The sequence below is a fragment of the Eretmochelys imbricata genome, chromosome 5 (assembly GCF_965152235.1).
Source record: "Eretmochelys imbricata isolate rEreImb1 chromosome 5, rEreImb1.hap1, whole genome shotgun sequence".
NCBI lineage: Eukaryota > Metazoa > Chordata > Testudines > Cheloniidae > Eretmochelys > Eretmochelys imbricata.
In genome coordinates this window covers 68,330,971-68,348,472 of record NC_135576.1, presented here as the reverse complement: position 1 = coordinate 68,348,472, position 17,502 = coordinate 68,330,971, and the positions used below count along the sequence as shown (strand labels likewise).

At 42.7% G+C, this 17,502-nt stretch overlaps 1 protein-coding gene across 6 annotated transcripts in view; it reads left to right on the top strand.

The window, feature by feature from the left end:
- The window catches only part of FBXL17 (F-box and leucine rich repeat protein 17), a 490,032-nt gene that overhangs the window by 327,549 nt on the left and 144,981 nt on the right, over nucleotides 1-17,502 (top strand). For 5 of the 6 annotated variants that reach the window (XM_077817277.1, XM_077817276.1, XM_077817278.1 and 2 more), the window contains exon 7: nucleotides 3,391-3,467. In XM_077817277.1, the coding sequence (XP_077673403.1) occupies nucleotides 3,391-3,467 (77 nt within the window). Of the gene's footprint in view, nucleotides 1-3,390; nucleotides 3,468-5,914; nucleotides 5,946-17,502 lie in introns of those variants that run through there. The other variant, XM_077817284.1, reaches the window with a different exon arrangement.

The following is a 17,502-nucleotide window of genomic DNA, read 5'->3' as shown; positions in this document are numbered from 1 at the left end:
TTTTACGTAGAGACTGTCCAGTTTGACCAATGTACATGGCAGAGGGGCATTGCTGGCACATGATGGCATATATCACATTGGTGGATGTGCAGGTGAACGAGCCTCTGATAGTGTGGCTGATGTTATTAGGCCCTGTGATGGTGTCCCCTGAATAGATATGTGGGCACAGTTGGCAAGGGGCTTTGTTGCAAGGATAGGTTCCTGGGTTAGTGGTTCTGTTGTGTGGTATGTGGTTGCTGGTGAGTATTTGCTTCTGGTTGGGGGGCTGTCTGTAGGCAAGGACTGGCCTGTCTCCCAAGATTTGTGAGAGTGTTGGGTCATCCTTCAGGATAGGTTGTAGATCCTTAATAATGCGTTGGAGGGGTTTTAGTTGGGGGCTGAAGGTGACGGCTAGTGGCGTTCTGTTATTTGTGCTGGAAATGGCCCAACTTGATTATCATGCACATTGTAAGGAGAGTGATCCCTTTAGATAAGCTATTACCAGCAGGAGAGTGGGGTGGGGGGAGAGAAAACCTTTTGTAGTGGTAAACACCCATTTTTTCATGCTTTGTGTGTATAAAAAGATCTTCTATACTTTCCACAGTATGCATCCGATGAAGTGAGCTGTAGCTCACGAAAGCTTATGCTCAAATAAATTGATTAGTCTCTAAGGTGCCACAAGTACTCCTTTTCTTTTTGCGAATACAGACTAACATGGCTGTTACTCTGAAACCTATCTTGAGCAGTTGAATATCATCTGCAAACTTTGCCACCTCACTGTTTACCCCTTTCTCCAGATCATTTACGAATAAGTTGAATAGGATTGGTCCTAGGACTGACCCTTGGGGAACACCACTAATTACCCCTCTCCATTCTGAAAATTTACCATTTATTCCTACCCTTTGTTCCCTGTCTTTAACCAGTTCTCGATCCATGAAAGGATCTTTCCTCTTATCCCATGACAATTTAATTTACATAAGAGCCTTTGGTGAAGGACCTTGTCAAAGGCTTTCTGGAAATCTAAGTACACTATATCCACTGGGTCCCCCTTGTCCACATGTTTGTTGACCCCCTCAAAGAACTCTAATAAATTAGTAAGAATGATTTCCCTTTACAGAAACCATGTTGACTTTTGCCCAACAATTTATGCTCTTCTATGTGTCTGACAATTTTATTCTTTACTATTGTTTCAACTAATTTGCCTGGTACTGACGTTAGACTTACTGGTCTGTAATTGCCAGGATCACCTCTAGAGCCCTTTTTAAATATTGGTGTTACATTAGTTATCTTCCAGTCATTGGGTACAGTAGCTGATTTAAAGGACAGGTTACAAACCATAGTTAACAGTGCCGCAATTTCATATTTAAGTTCTTTCAGAACTCTTGGGTGAATGCCATCTGGTCCCGGTGACTTGTTACTGTTAAGTTTCTCAATTAATTCCAAAACCTCCTCTAGTGATGCTTCAGTCTGTGATAATTCCTCAGATTTGTCACCTACAAAAGACGGCTCAGGTTGGGAAATCTCCCTAACATCCTCAGCCGTGAAGACTGAAGGAATCGATAATGTGAAAAGAGTTGGTCTCAGTCCAGTTCCCAGAGTGAAAATCACCATCACAGTTGATGCTAATAGGCGCCCTTGTTGGCAGTGTCAGTAGAGAAGAGAAGGACTGGAATGGACATGGAGACTGTATTGTCCTCTGTCCCCTAGAATTTTTACTTAAAGTCAAGGTTGAGATGCAATGGTAAGAAAGTTTTCAGTCTTTCTACATTTGCTGTGTCTGCTATCTGGTTGAAAAGAGGACTTCACTCTTCAGTACTGCCACTCTAACAACTTTCCACAGACTAAGTTCACCCAATTTTAGAAAGGAAAATTAAAAAATTATTAAAAATGTGACCTGATGGATGATATAAATTTGGTGAGGGAAATCAAGGTCAAAGTGACCTCCACAGGAAGTTTTTTAAAAAAGTAGGTTTTGGTTCAGGATTTGAGGAGAGGGAAGGGGACAGATAACACCGAAAGTATGTGATGCTGTTATCACTGTAAATTCTAACAGCTGTTTTCTGATTTAAGAAATCAAATTGTCAGCATCAACAATAAAATCAGGTTGGGGAATATACTGCTGCTCCCGCTGCTGCTGTGTGGAGTGTGTTCCTGAGGGTATAAATGTATTTTCCCCAAAAGATTATGAAGAATTCAAGCATACATATTTTCGCTTTAAAGTTAGCAAATATTTTTATCCTGAGTAATGCAGTTCGATTGACTTGGGAGCTGTAGCAGTCTATTGGGTCAATGACCTGCAAATTAAAGAGGACCCATTCTGGCTCTAAAGGAATTGTTACAATCTATCTTGCAAAAAATCCTCTTTTAAAAATATGTCTGTGTAGAAAGTTACCCACTCAGCAGGCTATCACAGCTCGTCTAATGAGCAAGGAATACATTTTAAAATTAGCAGAACAAAAAGACATTATATGGTACACAATTGATACTGTGTAAATAATACAGTTGTAAACATAACATATAAAGAGATATTAATCCAGATTCAGTTATAATTAAATTATAAAGGATAAACACATATTTTACAATATATTTAGTTCATTTTCCCCCTTTTTTTTGTACTTACAAGTTAAAGAATGAGAGAATTCACAGATAAAGAACTCTTCAATTATATAGTTGTGACAAACCAAACAGAAATGTAGAAATTCAAACCCCATTTTCATAAATTAGACCTTCTGTAAGAACATATTGGAACACAAATGGTACATGCTATTTCATGACCTGATGAATGCTGATCTCTGCAATAATCACAGTAAAAACATAAAACTGAATTTCAGCCTGACATTTATAATGGCTGGTATATTCTGTGTCGCTATTGTAATGTAGCTTACGTTTTTTGTCTGCAAAATCTCTCAAAGCTTAAACATTGCATGAAGCAGATCTTGTATCTGATAGTTGCACTGAATTTTACAACAGAAATCAAAACATTTCTGTAACATTTTTTTTCAAATAACCTCTATGTGATATTGTATATTGAAACTGCATTAGTGTGTCTTTTTATAAGGGTTGTCACAGTCCCACCAGGCTGTTGAGTTTGGGTCCACACAAGTCAGACCATGTATACTTTTAAGCTTACCTTGCTCTGTCTCTTTCTTCGGCCTCTCTTTTTGGGACATGGAAATCTTAGTAGTCAAAAATGTGTCTAATTGAACTCATACATTTTTTAGCATCTGAGTTTAAAAGGTGTGGTAATAATAAATTCTATTGAAAGAGTTCTAGGGAAGGTCACAAAAAGAAGAAAGTTTTGTATAATGCGTTCAGAATTACCTTGTTGTGTTACCGTTGTGGATGAGTCCTTATTGATTTAATATGAAATGAATTCTTGCAAGTGTGACTCTTATTTTATGTGTATTCCAGATGTGTGGAGGTCATTGCTAAAGAAGGACAGAACCTGAAAGAGCTGTATTTGGTATCCTGTAAGATTACCGACTATGGTATGTAAAATGGCTATTGTTTTTCACCCTTTGTCAAGACTGATCTGTTGAAACTTTACATGGAGACTTAAAAAGTGAAATTTACCTTGTGATACTTGTAAAAATGTTGCTGTGACACTAGACAGAGAAGATTTAGAATGAAGAAGCTACAGGACAGGCACTCTGTTAGATTTCAGAGAGCTGCAGATTTATCCTTCATATAGAATTGACTAAAAAAATTTGATTGATCTCTGTGATGAGAGTTTGAGTGTTGATCGATAAACACTCAAATTTAAATTAATTTGCCTCGTGCTCTTCCTTTTTTCTTTGCCCTCAGTTTAAATGGAAATTTGCAGGGTCTAGTAGATATCTAGTCTTTTTAATGAACTCAGACTGATTCTTCCTTTCAAATCTTGCACTGTTCTGGGATCTGAGAGTTGAAAACAGAGATTATTTTTGGCCCAGAAGAGAGGAAGGGCCGTGCAATGCTTCATGAAGAGGTAAATCACATCCACTGCACACCTAACCTGAGAACAGTGGCTTGGTGCAGGGGAAACAGTGACCCTGGGTTTTGGGAAAAGAATCCCTCTCAGGATGCAAAATGACAATGAAGTCACTTTATGGCTACTGCTGCAGTTTTGGGGTTGTAGTAGCCTCTGCTCTGCTTGAAACCCCCCTCCCTCCCTTCATGTAGTTGCAGATCCGCTAGCCATGCCGTATCCTCAAACCTTTCTTCCTTGGAAGGAAGGAATTCCTATAGGGTTCATGGCATCCTGTCCCTCATCCCAACCCAGTGAACTCACATCACCGTCTAAGGGCCTTCTTCGGCTGAAGGGGCTGACAAGGGAGCAGTAGTTTCCCTCAAAAGCAGTATGACAAGACTAGCAAAGTAGTGGGGAAAGGAAGGCAGATGAATGTATTGTACTGGATTTGATGGAAAGTGAAAGGAAGTGGTTATGCATAGATGAGACATGGGAAGAGCGTTGGGTGGGGGGATAGGGAGCATTTCCATAGGCTTGGTTGGTTAGATACCATCATTATCCAAACTGCACTGTTACATCAAATATTTTAAGGTTTGCCCATCACTAATTTGTAAGATTCTGTAGTCGTTTCACATCATCAGTGTTCTTGATCTTGTAGTCATTGGGACTTTTCAAACAACTTTTGCAGGTGCTACTAATACTAGATGCTCATGCTGATACTACTAATAAATTAATTACTTTTGTGATAGTGTTAGTAAATTGTTCAGTACAGTAATTGTGGCACTGAACAATTTTTAACATTATTATTGAATTAGGGTATGTCTACACTACGAAATCAGGTCGAATTTATAGACGTCGGTTTTTTAGAAATCGGTTTTATATATTCGAGTGTGTGTGTCCCCACAGAAAATGCTCTAAGTGCATTAAGTGCATTAACTCGGCGGAGTGCTTCCACAGCACCGAGGCTAGAGTCGACTTCTGGAGCGTTGCACTGTGGGTAGCTATCCCACAGTTCCCGCAGTCTCCACTGCCCATTGGAATTCTGGGTGAGATCCCAATGCCTGATGGGGCTAAAACATTGTCGTGGGTGGTTCTGGGTACATATCGTCAGGCCCCCGTTCCCTCCCTCCCTCCGTGAAAGCAAGGGCAGACAATCATTTCGCACCTTTTTTCCTGAGTTACCTGTGCAGACGCCATACCATGGCAAGCATGGAGCCCGCTCAGGTAACCGTCACAGTATGTCTCCTGGGTGCTGGCAGACATGGTACTGCATTGCTACACAGTAGCAGCAACCCATTGCCTTTTGGCAGCAGACGGTGCAATATGACTGGTCGCTGTCATCGTCATGTCCGAGGTGCTCCTGGCCGCGTCGGCCGGGAGCGCCTGGACAGACATGGGCGCAGGGACTAAATTTGGAGTGACTTGACCAGGTCATTCTCTTTAGTCCTGCAGTCAGTCCTATTGAACCATCTTATGGTGAACAGGCAGGCAATACAGATTGCTAGCAGTTGTACTGTACCATCTTCTGCCGGGCAGGCAAGAGATAGGGATGGCTAGCAGTCATATTGCACCATCTTCTGCCGGGCAGGCAAGAGATGAGGATGGCTAGCAGTCGTATTGCACCGTCTTCTGCCGAGCAGCCATGAGATGTGGATGGCTTGCAGTCCTTCTGCACCATCTGCTGCCAGCCAAAGATGTAAAAGATAGATGGAGTGGATCAAAACAAGAAATAGACCAGATTTGTTTTGTACTCATTTGCTTTCCCCCCTCCCCTGTCTAGGGGACTCATTCCTCTAGGTCACACTGCAGTCACTCATAGAGAAGGTGCAGCAAGGTAAATCTAGCCATGTATGATTCAGAGGCCAGACTAACCTCATTGTTCCAATAAGAACAATAACTTAGATGCACCATTTCTTATTGGAACCCTCCGTGAAGTCCTGCCTGAAATACTCCTTGATGTAAAGCCACCCCCTTTGTTGATTTTAGCTCCCTGAAGCCGACCCTGTAAGCCATGTCGTCAGTAGCCCCTCCCTCTGCCAGAACAACGGTAGACAATCGTTCCGCGCCTTTTTTCTGTGCGGACGCCATACCAAGGCAAGCATGGAGGCCGCTCAGCTCACTTTGGCAATTAGGAGCACATTAAACACCACACGCATTATCCGGCAGTATATGCAGCACCAGAACCTGGCAAAGCGATTCCAGGCGAGGAGGTGACATCAGCGCGGTCACGTGAGTGATCAGGACATGGACACAGATTTCTCTGAAAACATGGGCCCAGCCAATGCATGCATCATGGTGCTAATGGGGCAGGTTCATGCTGTGGAACGCCGATTCTGGGCTCGGGAAACAAGCACAGACTGGTGGGACCGCAAAGTGTTGCAGGTCTGGGACGATTCCCAGTGGCTGCGAAACTTTCGCATGCGTAAGGGCACTTTCATGGAACTTTGTGACTTGCTTTCCCCTGCCCTGAAGCGCATAAATACCAAGATGAGAGCAGCCCTCACAGTTGAGAAGCGAGTGGCGATAGCCCTGTGGAAGCTTGCAATGCCAGACAGCTACCGGTCAGTTGGGAATCAATTTGGAGTGGGCAAATCTACTGTTGGGGCTGCTGTGATGCAAGTAGCCCACGCAATCAAAGATCTGCTGATATCAAGGGTAGTGACCCTGGGAAATGTGCAGGTCATAGTGGATGGCTTTGCTGCAGTGGGATTCCCTAACTGTGGTGGGGCCATAGACGGAACCCATATCCCTATCTTGGCACCGGAGCACCAAGCCGGCGAGTACATAAACCGCAAGGGGTACTTTTCAATAGTGCTGCAAGCTCTGGTGGATCACAAGGGACGTTTCACCAACATCAATGTGGGATGGCCGGGAAAGGTACATGACGCTCGCATCTTCAGGAACTCTGGTCTGTTTCAAAAGCTGCAGGAAGGGACTTTATTCCCAGACCAGAAAATAACTGTTGGGGACGTTGAAATGCCTATATGTATCCTTGGGGACCCAGCCTACCCCTTAATGCCATGGCTCATGAAGCCGTACACAGGCAGCCTGGACAGTAGTCAGGAGCTGTTCAACTACAGGCTGAGCAAGTGCAGAATGGTGGTAGAATGTGCATTTGGACATTTAAAGGCGCACTGGCGCAGTTTACTGACTCGCTTAGACCTCAGCGAAACCAATATTCCCACTGTTATTACTGCTTGCTGTGTGCTCCACAATATCTGTGAGAGTAAGGGGGAGATGTTTATGTCAGGGTGGGAGGTTGAGGCAAATCGCCTGGCTGCTGGTTATGCGCAGCCAGACACCAGGGCGGTTAGAAGAGCACAGGAGGGCGCGGTACGCATCAGAGAAGCTTTGAAAACCAGTTTCATGACTGGCCAGGCTATGGTGTGAAAGTTCTCTTTGTTTCTCCTTGATGAAACCCCCCGCCCCTTGGTTCGCTCTACTTCCCTGCAAGCTAACCACCCTCCCCTCCTCCCTTTAATCATTGCTTGCAGAGGCAATAAAGTCATTGTTGCTTCACATTCATGCATTCTTTATTCATTCATCACACAAATAGGGGGATGACTACCAAGGTAGCCCAGGAGGGGTGGTGGAGGAGGGAAGGAAAATGCCACACAGCACTTTAAAAGTTTACAACTTTAAAATTTATTGAATGCCAGCCTTCTTTTTTTTGGGCAATCCTCTGTAGCGGAGTGGCTGGTTGGCCGGTGGCCCCCTCACCGCGTTCTTGGGCGTCTGGGTGTGGAGGCTATGGAACTTGGGGAGGAGGGCGGTTGGTTACACAGGGGCTGTAGTGGCAGTCTGTGCTCCAGCTGCCTTTGCTGCAGCTCAACCATACACTGGAGCATACTGGTTTGGTCCTCCACAGCCTCAGCATTGAATCCTGCCTCCTCTCATCACGCTGCTGCCACATTTGAGCTTCAGCCCTGTTTTCAGCCCACCACCTCTCCTCCCGGTCATTTTGTGCTTTCCTGCACTCTGACATTATTTGTCTCCACGCATTCGTCTGTGCTCTGTCAGTGTGGGAGGACAGCATGAGCTCGGAGAACATTTAATCTCGAGTGCGTTTTTTTTTCTTTCTAAGCTTCACTAGCCTCTGGGAAGGAGAAGATCCTGTGATCATTGAAACACATGCAGCTGGTGGAGAAAAAAAAAAGGGACAGCGGTATTTAAAAAGACACATTTTATAAAACAGTGGCTACACTCTTTCAGGGTAAACCTTGCTGTTAACATTACATACATAGCACATGTGCTTTCATTACAAGGTCGCATTTTGCCTCCCCCTACCGCGTGGCTACCCCCTCAACCCTCCCCATGGCTAACAGCGGGGAACATTTCTGTTCAGCCACAGGTAAACAGCCCAGCAGGAACGGGCTCCTCTGAGTGTCCCCTGAAGAAAAGCACCCTATTTCAACCAGGTGACCATGAATGATATCTCACTCTCCTGAGGATAACACAGAGAGATAAAGAACGGATGTTGTTTGAAAGCCAGCAAACATACACTGCAATGCTTTGTTGTACAATGATTCCCGAGTACGTGTTACTGGCCTGGAGTGGTAAAGTGTCCTACCATGGAGGACGCAATAAGGCTGCCCTCCCTAGAAACCTTTTGCAAAGGCTTTGGGAGTACATCCAGGAGAGCAGCGAATGCCAGGGCAAAGTAATCCTTTCACATGCTTGCTTTTAAACCATGTATAGTATTTTAAAAGGTACACTCACAGAGGTCCCTTCTCTGCCTGCCGGGTCCAGGAAGCAGCCTTGGGTGGGTTCGGGGGGTACAGGCTCCAGGTCCAGGGTGAGAAACAGTTCCTGGCTGTCGGGAAAACCGGTTTGTCCGCTTGCTTGCTGTGAGCTATCTACAACCTCATCATCATCATCTTCTTCGTCCCCAAAACCTGCTTCCGTGTTGCCTCCATCTCCATTGAAGGAGTCAAACAACATGGCTGGGCTGGTGGTGGTGGCTGAACCCCCTAAAATGGCATGCAGCTCATCATAGAAGTGGCATGTTTGGGGCTCTGACCCGGAGCGGCCGTTCGCCTCTCTGGTTTTCTGGTAGGCTTGCCTCAGCTCCTTAAGTTTTGCGCGGCACTGCTTCGGGTCCCTGTTATGGCCTCTGTCCTTCATGCCCTGGGAGATTTTGACAAAGGTTTTGGCATTTCGAAAACTGGAACGGAGTTCTGATAGCAAGGATTCCTCTCCCCATACAGCGATCAGATCCCGTACCTCCCGTTCGGTCCATGCTGGAGCTCTTTTGCGATTCTGGGACTCCATCATGGTCACCTCTGCTGATGAGCTCTGCATGGTCACCTGCAGCTTGCCACGCTGGCCAAACAGGAAATGAGATTCAAAAGTTCGCAGTTCTTTTCCTGTCTACCTGACCAGTGCATCTGATTTGAGAGTGCTGTCCAGAGCGGTCACACTGGAGCACTCTGGGATAGCTCCCAGAGGCCAATACCGTCGAATTGTGTCCACAGTACCCCAAATTTGAGCCGGCAAGGCCAATTTAAGCGCTAATCCACTTGTCAGGGGTGGAGTAAGGAAATAGATTTTAAGAGCCCTTTAAGTCGAAATAAAGGGCTTCATCGTGTGGACGGGTGCAGGTTTACATCGATTTAACGCTGCTAAATTCGACCTAAAGTCCTAGTGTAGACCAGGGCTTAGTGTATTATCAGTGTTCACTCAAACATATAGCCCTCAACACCACTAAGTAAATAAATGTTATGTCAGCGCCCCCGACAGTTCCATTCTTGTGTTTTGTGTTAAAAATCATGAGTGATGAATGCTGTAGAGAAGCAGTGCTCATAAGCACCACTTAGCCATTGTGAGCAACTCAGGAACTCTTACTTAAGTGGGGAAGGAAGGTGCCACTCTCCTTGCAAAGCTCCAGAGGTCCTTAGGGGGAATGGAGCCTCTCACCAGCAGAACTCTGTATTGTAGCGCCACAACAGGATGTGGGAGGAAAGAGAACCAGCCAACCCGTTCCCCTGAGCACATCATGCTACATTTGGCAAGTAGGAGAAATCTGCTAATGGTTAGTAGGATGGTTTGTTGTGGTCTGGTTTAAGAAATTTCCCAATGGTCTTATTATGCTGTTGATTTCACATGCATAACTGTTCAGGCCCCACGAAATGGCAGATGCTTCTCTCTTAGTGGAAGCATGTTATTCTATAAATTTTCAGGATAGGTGTCATACAAAATGTAGACACAGTAATGTCTTAGCCAAATTTTTAGTATCATATTACACTGACCAAAGTTCTGGGAGGGAATAACTGTATGTGAACATCCATTACTGCTTAATCTACCTGGTAGTCTATTGAGGATATTAGCATATGCACTTGGTCCATGTTGGTCTGGTAGATTCAACACACAATTAATGCCTGCTTTTTATATTTAAAATTTGATTATTTGCCAATTGTGACTGTACAGATTTCCATACATATTTAGCAAGACACCTGAGCAACTCTATTTTCCCAACTAATTTTGAAGATAAAACCAGGATTTTTAGAAAGAGACCAAGGAAATTATGCACCCATATTCCATTCAAGTTCATTGGAATTCAGATGCATAAATCCCTTAATATCATTTGAAACTCCCAGTCCACATTTCTTGATACATTAGTGATTAACTTAGTGGAATTGTGACTGCTGGTTCAAGAGCCTAATTGTCTCAAGGTTCAGTTAGCAAAAATGCAAATTCCATAGCTAAATAAAATATTGTTGTTAGAACAACCTGTTTTAAGCACACCTTTAATTTGAGACATCAGACAAGAAAAAGAGATTAGTGCTAATAGTGATTGCTGACTCATAACTAATACCTAATATAGGGACAGATGTGTGAAATAATTATGTGTACTCCAAGAAAGCTAGACTATGAAATGTCAGATTTAGCAGTTTTCATAGTCCTGATTTGATTTTGACAATAAGATGTTGTGAGAAAATAAAAGAAGCAATATTGAAAATGGAAAAGGAGTACTTGTGGCACCTTAGAGACTAACAAATTTATTTGAGCATAAGCTTTCGTGAGCTACAGCTCACTTCATCGGATGCATTCAGTGGAAAATACAGTGAGGAGATTTATATACACACAGAACATGAAAAAAAATGGGTGTTATCATACACACTGTAACCAGAGTGATCACTTAAGGTGAGCTATTACCAGCAGGAGAGCGGGGATGGGAGGGGAAATCTTTTGTAGTGATAATCAAGGTGGGCCATTTCCAGCAGTTGACAAGAGCATTTGAGGAACAGTGGGGGGTGGTGGGGGAATAAACATGGGGAAATAGTTTTACTTTGTGTAATGACCCATCCACTCCCAGTCTCTATTCAAGCCTAAGTTATTTGTATCCAGTTTGCAAATTAATTCCAATTCAGCAGTCTCTCGTTGGAGTCTGTTTTTGAAGGTTTTTTGTTGAAGAATTGCCACTTTTAGATCTGTAATCGAGTCACCAGAGAGATTGAAGTGTTCTCCGACTGGTTTTTGAATGTTATAATTCTTGACGTCTGATTTGTATCCATTTATTCTTTTGTGTAGAGACTGTCCAATTTGACCAATGTACATGGCAGAGGGGCATTGCTGGCACATATCACATTGGTGGATGTGCAGGTGAACGAGCCTCTGCTAGTGTGGCTGATGTGATTAGGCCCTATGATGGTGTCCCCTGCATAGATATGTGGACACAGTTGGCAACGGGCTTTGTTGCAAGGATAGGTTCCTGGGTTAGTGGTTCTGTTGTGTGGTTGCTGGTGAGTATTTGCTTCAGGTTGGAGGGCTGTCTGTAAGCAAGGACTGGCCTGTCTCCCAAGATCTGTGAGAGTGATGGGTCGTCCTTCAGGATAGGTTGTAGATCCTTGATGATACATTGGAGGGGTTTTAGTTGGGGGCTGAAGGTGATGGCTAGTGGCGTTCTGTTATTTTCTTTGTTGGGCCTGTCCTATAGTAGGTGACTTCTGGGTACTCTTCTGGCTCTGTCAATCTGTTTCTTCACTTCAGCAAGGTGGGTATTGTAGTTGTAAGAACGCTTGATAGAGATCTTGTAGGTGTTTGTCTGAGGGGTTGGAGCAAATGCGGTTGTATCGTAGAGCTTGGCTGTAGACAATGGATCGTGTGGTGTGATCTGGGTGAAAGCTGGAGGCCTGTAGGTAGGAATAGTGGTCAGTAGGTTTCCGGTACAAGGTGGTGTTTATATGACCATCGCTTATTAGCACCTTAGTGTCCAGGAAGTGGCTCTCTTGTGTAGACTGGTCCAGGCTGAGGTTGATGGTGGGATGGAAATTGTTGAAATCATGGTGGAATTCCTCAAGGGCTTCTTTTCCATGGGTCCAGATGATGAAGATGTCATCAATGTAGCGCAAGTAGAGTAGGGGCTTTAGGGGACGAGAGCTGAGGAAGCATTGTTCTAAGTCAGCCATAAAAATGTTGGCATACTGTGGGGCCATGAGGGTACCCATAGCAGTGCCGCTGATTTGAAGGTGTACATTGTCCCCAAATGTGAACTAGTTATGGGTGAGTACAAAGTCACAAAGTTCTGCCACCAGGTTTGCTGTGACATTATCGGGGATACTGTTCCTGACGGCTTGTAGTCCATCTTTGTGTGGAATGTTGGTGTAGAGGGCTTCTACATCCATAGTGGCCAGGATGGTGTTATCAGGAAGATCACCAATGGATTGTAGTTTCCTCAGGAAGTCAGTAGTGTCTTGAAGATAGCTGGGAGTGCTGGTAGCGTAGGGCCTGAGGAAGAAGTCTACATAGCCAGACAGTCCTGCTGTCAGGGTGCCAATGCCTGAGATGATGGGGTGTCCAGGATTTCCAGGTTTATGGATCTTGGGTAGCAGATAGAATACCCCAGGTCAGGGTTCCAGAGGTGTGTCTGTGCGGATTTGTTCTTGTGCTTTTTCAGGGAGTTTCTTGAGCAAATGCTGTAGTTTCTTTTGGTAACCCTCAGTGGGATCAGAGGGTAATGGCTTGTGGAAAGTGGTGTTGGAGAGCTGCCTAGCAGCCTCTTGTTCATATTCCGACCTATTCATGATGACGACAGCACCTCCTTTGTCAGCTTTTTTGATTATGACGTCAGAGTTGTTTCTGAGGCTGTGGATGGCATTGTGTTCTGCACAGCTGAGGTTATGGGGCAAGTGATGCTGCTTTTCCACAATTTCAGCCCGTGCACGTCGGTGGAAGCACTCTGTGTAGAAGTCCAGTCCGTTGTTTCGAGCTTCAGGAGGAGTCCCCCCAGAATCCTTCTTTTTGTAGTCTTGGTAGGAAGGTCTCTGTGGGTTAGTATGTTGTTCAGAGGTGTGTTGGAAATATTGCTTGAGTCGGAGACGTCAAAAATAGGATTCTAAATCACCACAGAACTGTATCATGTTCGTTGGGGTGGAGGGGCAGAAGGAGAGGCCCCGAGATAGGACAGATTCTTCTGCTGGGCTAAGAGTATAGTTGGATACATTAACAATATTGCTGGGTGGGTTGAGAGAACCACTGTTGTGGCCGCTTGTGGCATGTAGGAGTTTAGATAGTTTAGTGTCCTTTTTCTTTTGTAGAGAAGCAAAGTGTGTGTTGTAAATGGCTTGTCTAGTTTTTGTAAAATCCAGCCACAAGGAAGTTTGTGTGGAAGGTTGGTTTTTTATGAGAGTATCCAGTTTTGAGAGCTCATTCTTAATCTTTCCCTGTTCGCTGTAGAGGATGTTGATCAGGTGGTTCCGCAGTTTCTTTGAGAGTGTGTGGCACAATCTGTCAGCATAGTCTGTGTGGTATGTAGATTGTAATGGATTTTTTACCTTCAGTCCTTTTGGTACAATGTCCATCTGTTTGCATTTGGAAAGGAAGATGATGTCTGTCTGTATCTGTACGAGTTTTTTCATGAAGTTGATAGATTTCCACTCCCTACAGCTAAATTCAGTGCCTTGCATAATGATAGGTTTCAGGGTAGCAGCCGTGTTAGTCTGTATTTGCAAAAAGAAAAGGAGGACTTGTGGCACCTTAGAGACTAACGAATTTATTTGAGCATAAGCTTTCGTGAGCTACAGCTCACTTCATCGGATGCATTCAGTGCAAAATACAGTGGGAAGATTTATATACATAGAGAACATGAAACAATGGGTGTTACCATACACACCATGTTTATTCCCCCTCCCATCCCCCACTGTTCCTGAGACGTTCTTGTCAACTGCTGGAAATGGCCCACCTTGATTATCACTACAAAAGGTTCCCACCCCCACCCCCTGCTCTCCCGCTGGTAGTAGCTCACCTTACGTGATCACTCTGGTTACAGTGTGCATGGTAACACCCATTCATGTTCTCTGTGTATATAAATCTCCCCCACTGTATTTTCCACTGAATGCATCCGATGAAGTGAGCTGTAGCTCACGAAAGCTTATGCTCAAATAAATTTGTTAGTCTCTAAGGTGCCCCAAGTCCTCCTTTTCTTTTTTGCGAATACAGACTAACACGGGTGCTACCCTGAATATTGAAAATGTAATACTAATTGATTATTATTTGAAAAATATTACTAAATACAGTGCACTGAAAGATTTGCCTTCATATTGAAAGTTAGAAGTCGATTAAAATTCTCTAAACTGTAACATATGGTCATAGGCAACATTAGTTTATCTGACACATTGCCACCATGGAATTTAATTTGGTGGAATGAAGTACAGAACGATGAGATTAAAAACATTACTGTAGTGGAGGGCAGCAGACTCTCTAGGTCTGTGTTTAGACACCAACAAATCTCCAAAACCTCTTTTAGTAGATCTTCTGTTCTCAGTATAGCCACACAGGACTTTTTTCTTTATATGGAACATTTAATTATAGTAGACAAAAAGAATAACAAAAAAAGGAAACCAAGATGGATTTGAAATAGGCAGCAGATGCTAAGAGTTGTTAACTGCAAAGAAAAAAGAAATATATTGTTGCTGATTGCACTGCTACTGTTAAGAGTGTGTCAGCACTTCTATTATAAACTTCTCACAAGTATATAGCACAGCTGTAAAATTTTTCCCCATGTTAACACTTGCCACATAAAGTCTCAATCTTAATAAATTTATTTGTGTGTTTATGAATGCATATATATAAAATCACATACAAATACATTTATTACAAGGACATGACTATATATATAATTATAATTAAAAAAACGGCCAAAATTATTTGGCTTTTATAAAAACACACATATGTCTGGTTTTAAAAAGCAAAATCATTTTAGCTGTTATTCAGTTTTACTCTGTATGCTAAAAATGAAGTGTTTTGGTTTGTTGTTTCTCTGTCCTTTTTTGACCCAAAAAATAGCTTCATTTAGGGATTCTTTTGTTTGTTTTGAAATGCTTAGTGAAAATTAGTTCTTTATATATAAAACTTGTCTGCCATTCAGTATTAAAATTTATGAATGTTAACTTATTTCATAATGTTTTTATCTTTATATACATATTAATATAATGCCACATTATAAGACAAATTATTAGGATACTAAATAAGGATTTAAATATTCTTTTCAGTCTGGCATACTAGATAAGTACTAAGTGTTTTAAATATTTGGCGAGGCATACAATTACTAGACAGAGTTACCAGAGAAGCTGCTTGCAACATAAGTGACTGAACCACTATGATCTCTATAGTAAACACCTGTTTACCCATGACCACTGACAGAGTGAAGTCAAATCTCACATTATTTCCTTATGCCATTTTGCCTTTTTACAAACAATTATGAATTAAGCATTGACTGTCAAAGTTATCTTTGAATTTCCTGCCTTTTGTTGATTTGTGTCTCAACCTTAACTTTATTTACGCATAGGGGCTTTGTATTTAATCTTTTACAAAAGTTGGACTTTCTAGCTGTAGGGAGACTATCAAATGGATTAGATTAATGTGAAGATGTATAGCTGTGAGAGAAAGCAGCAATCATATACACAATTGTGTAACTGTCTTTTCAGTTTTCCATTCTAATTCTGTAGTTTATTGATTCCCTGGGTATTGAGAATTTATTTCTAAGGAATACTTCCAGGAGTAAAATATTACTTACAAGGTTAATGATGGTGCATCGTGCTTGGTACAGAGAAAAACACAAAGGTGGGATTTATGTTTAGAGATGAAAAGATTTGATGAAATGAGCTGGTGTGAGAGTAGGAGGGTCTCATGATCTCGCAGCTGTGCTACCCAGGCAGTTACTAAGAATTACTGAGAAAGCTTGGCTTTCTCAGCTGTGGGGAAAGATAACCTTGGGTTTTAGAGTCAGTCTCTCTCGCTTTCACCAGAAAATTCAATCCTGGACCTGAGAAACCTTTTTGAAATAAGTTTTGTCAAAACCAGTAACTTTTTATGAAAAGCTTTGGTTTCGATGACTTGGTGTTTTTGGACAAAAAAAGTTTCATCCAAAAAAATGCCTGAAGAACTCCACCCATCATTTCTGTGTACTTATTGTCACTTGTACACTGCAAAAGATACAACTGAGCTGGAGTGCTTGTCTTGTTTCATTTTGATTCCCTAATAGTTCTGGACTTCGCAAAATTAAGGAATTCCCCACTTCCAGCTGTTAATTGCGCGGGACTTCTCAGGCACAGTGAACGCGAGTGTAATGTTCTCTTGATCCCTTAAGATTCTGAATACTGAAGCTGAGCTGAAGAACTCCAGATTTCTGGCCTTTTTGTTCTCTAGCTAGTCGCTCATGCATAAAATGATTAGGGTCCTTCCTCCCTTACGTCACCTCTTCCCCTCACGCCCTCCAATACATTTAGTGCTCCTAAGAAATTTTGAATGTGAGTGGCGGGGGGAAGAGGTTTCATTCAAGAATTTCATGGATGTAGGCTCTATTTACAAATACCTGTCTGGAAGGCCCTATGATAATGTTTGTACTGACTGGTGCTCCACTGTCACAAGCGAAATCATTATTTCAAGTAGCTTCTGTCTTCCTAATTAGAAGGAAAAAATTTAAAAGAAAAAAAATGAAGTATAATTAACAAGATTAAAATATAAGTGCTGATGAAAAAATGTAATGTTAGAATAATATCATTATAGATTCAATATACACTATATCATCACTGGTATTAAAGGAACTTGCATATAAATTCTGCCTAAAGAATAAATGCCCTCTATGTTAAAAAGTGCCTAAAGCAGTATGTGTGCATGTATCCTTTCTCATGGACTGAATATTGCCTGAGTAAACTTGATTTAAATATTAAGAAATTGTCACAGGGCAGTTTGCCTCTGTGATTAAAAATAGGTCCAGCTTTCCTGTGCCAAGGTAGGTGCTCCCAGTTGAGCTAATTAAGGAGAGAAGGGCTGCATCTGGGTTATAAAGGGTCAGAGGGATTGCTGCGAGGGCTTCGGGGAGAGAGGGTCTCCTCCACAGGGAAACTAATGATCCAACCAGCAGACCAAATTCGGTGATGAATCTTGGTCATGTGCCACCTAAGGCACATTGCGCACACGCTAAGAAGTGGTCCCCAAAGAAGGATGTTGGGGTCGTGGAAGAACACCCAGCGCCTCAGTACCTGTTGGGAAAGGGCACACAGTTATTGTCAACAGAGATAAACTCCCAATAGATGTGAGCTGAAAAAGGAGAATCAATAGAGAATATATTTGCT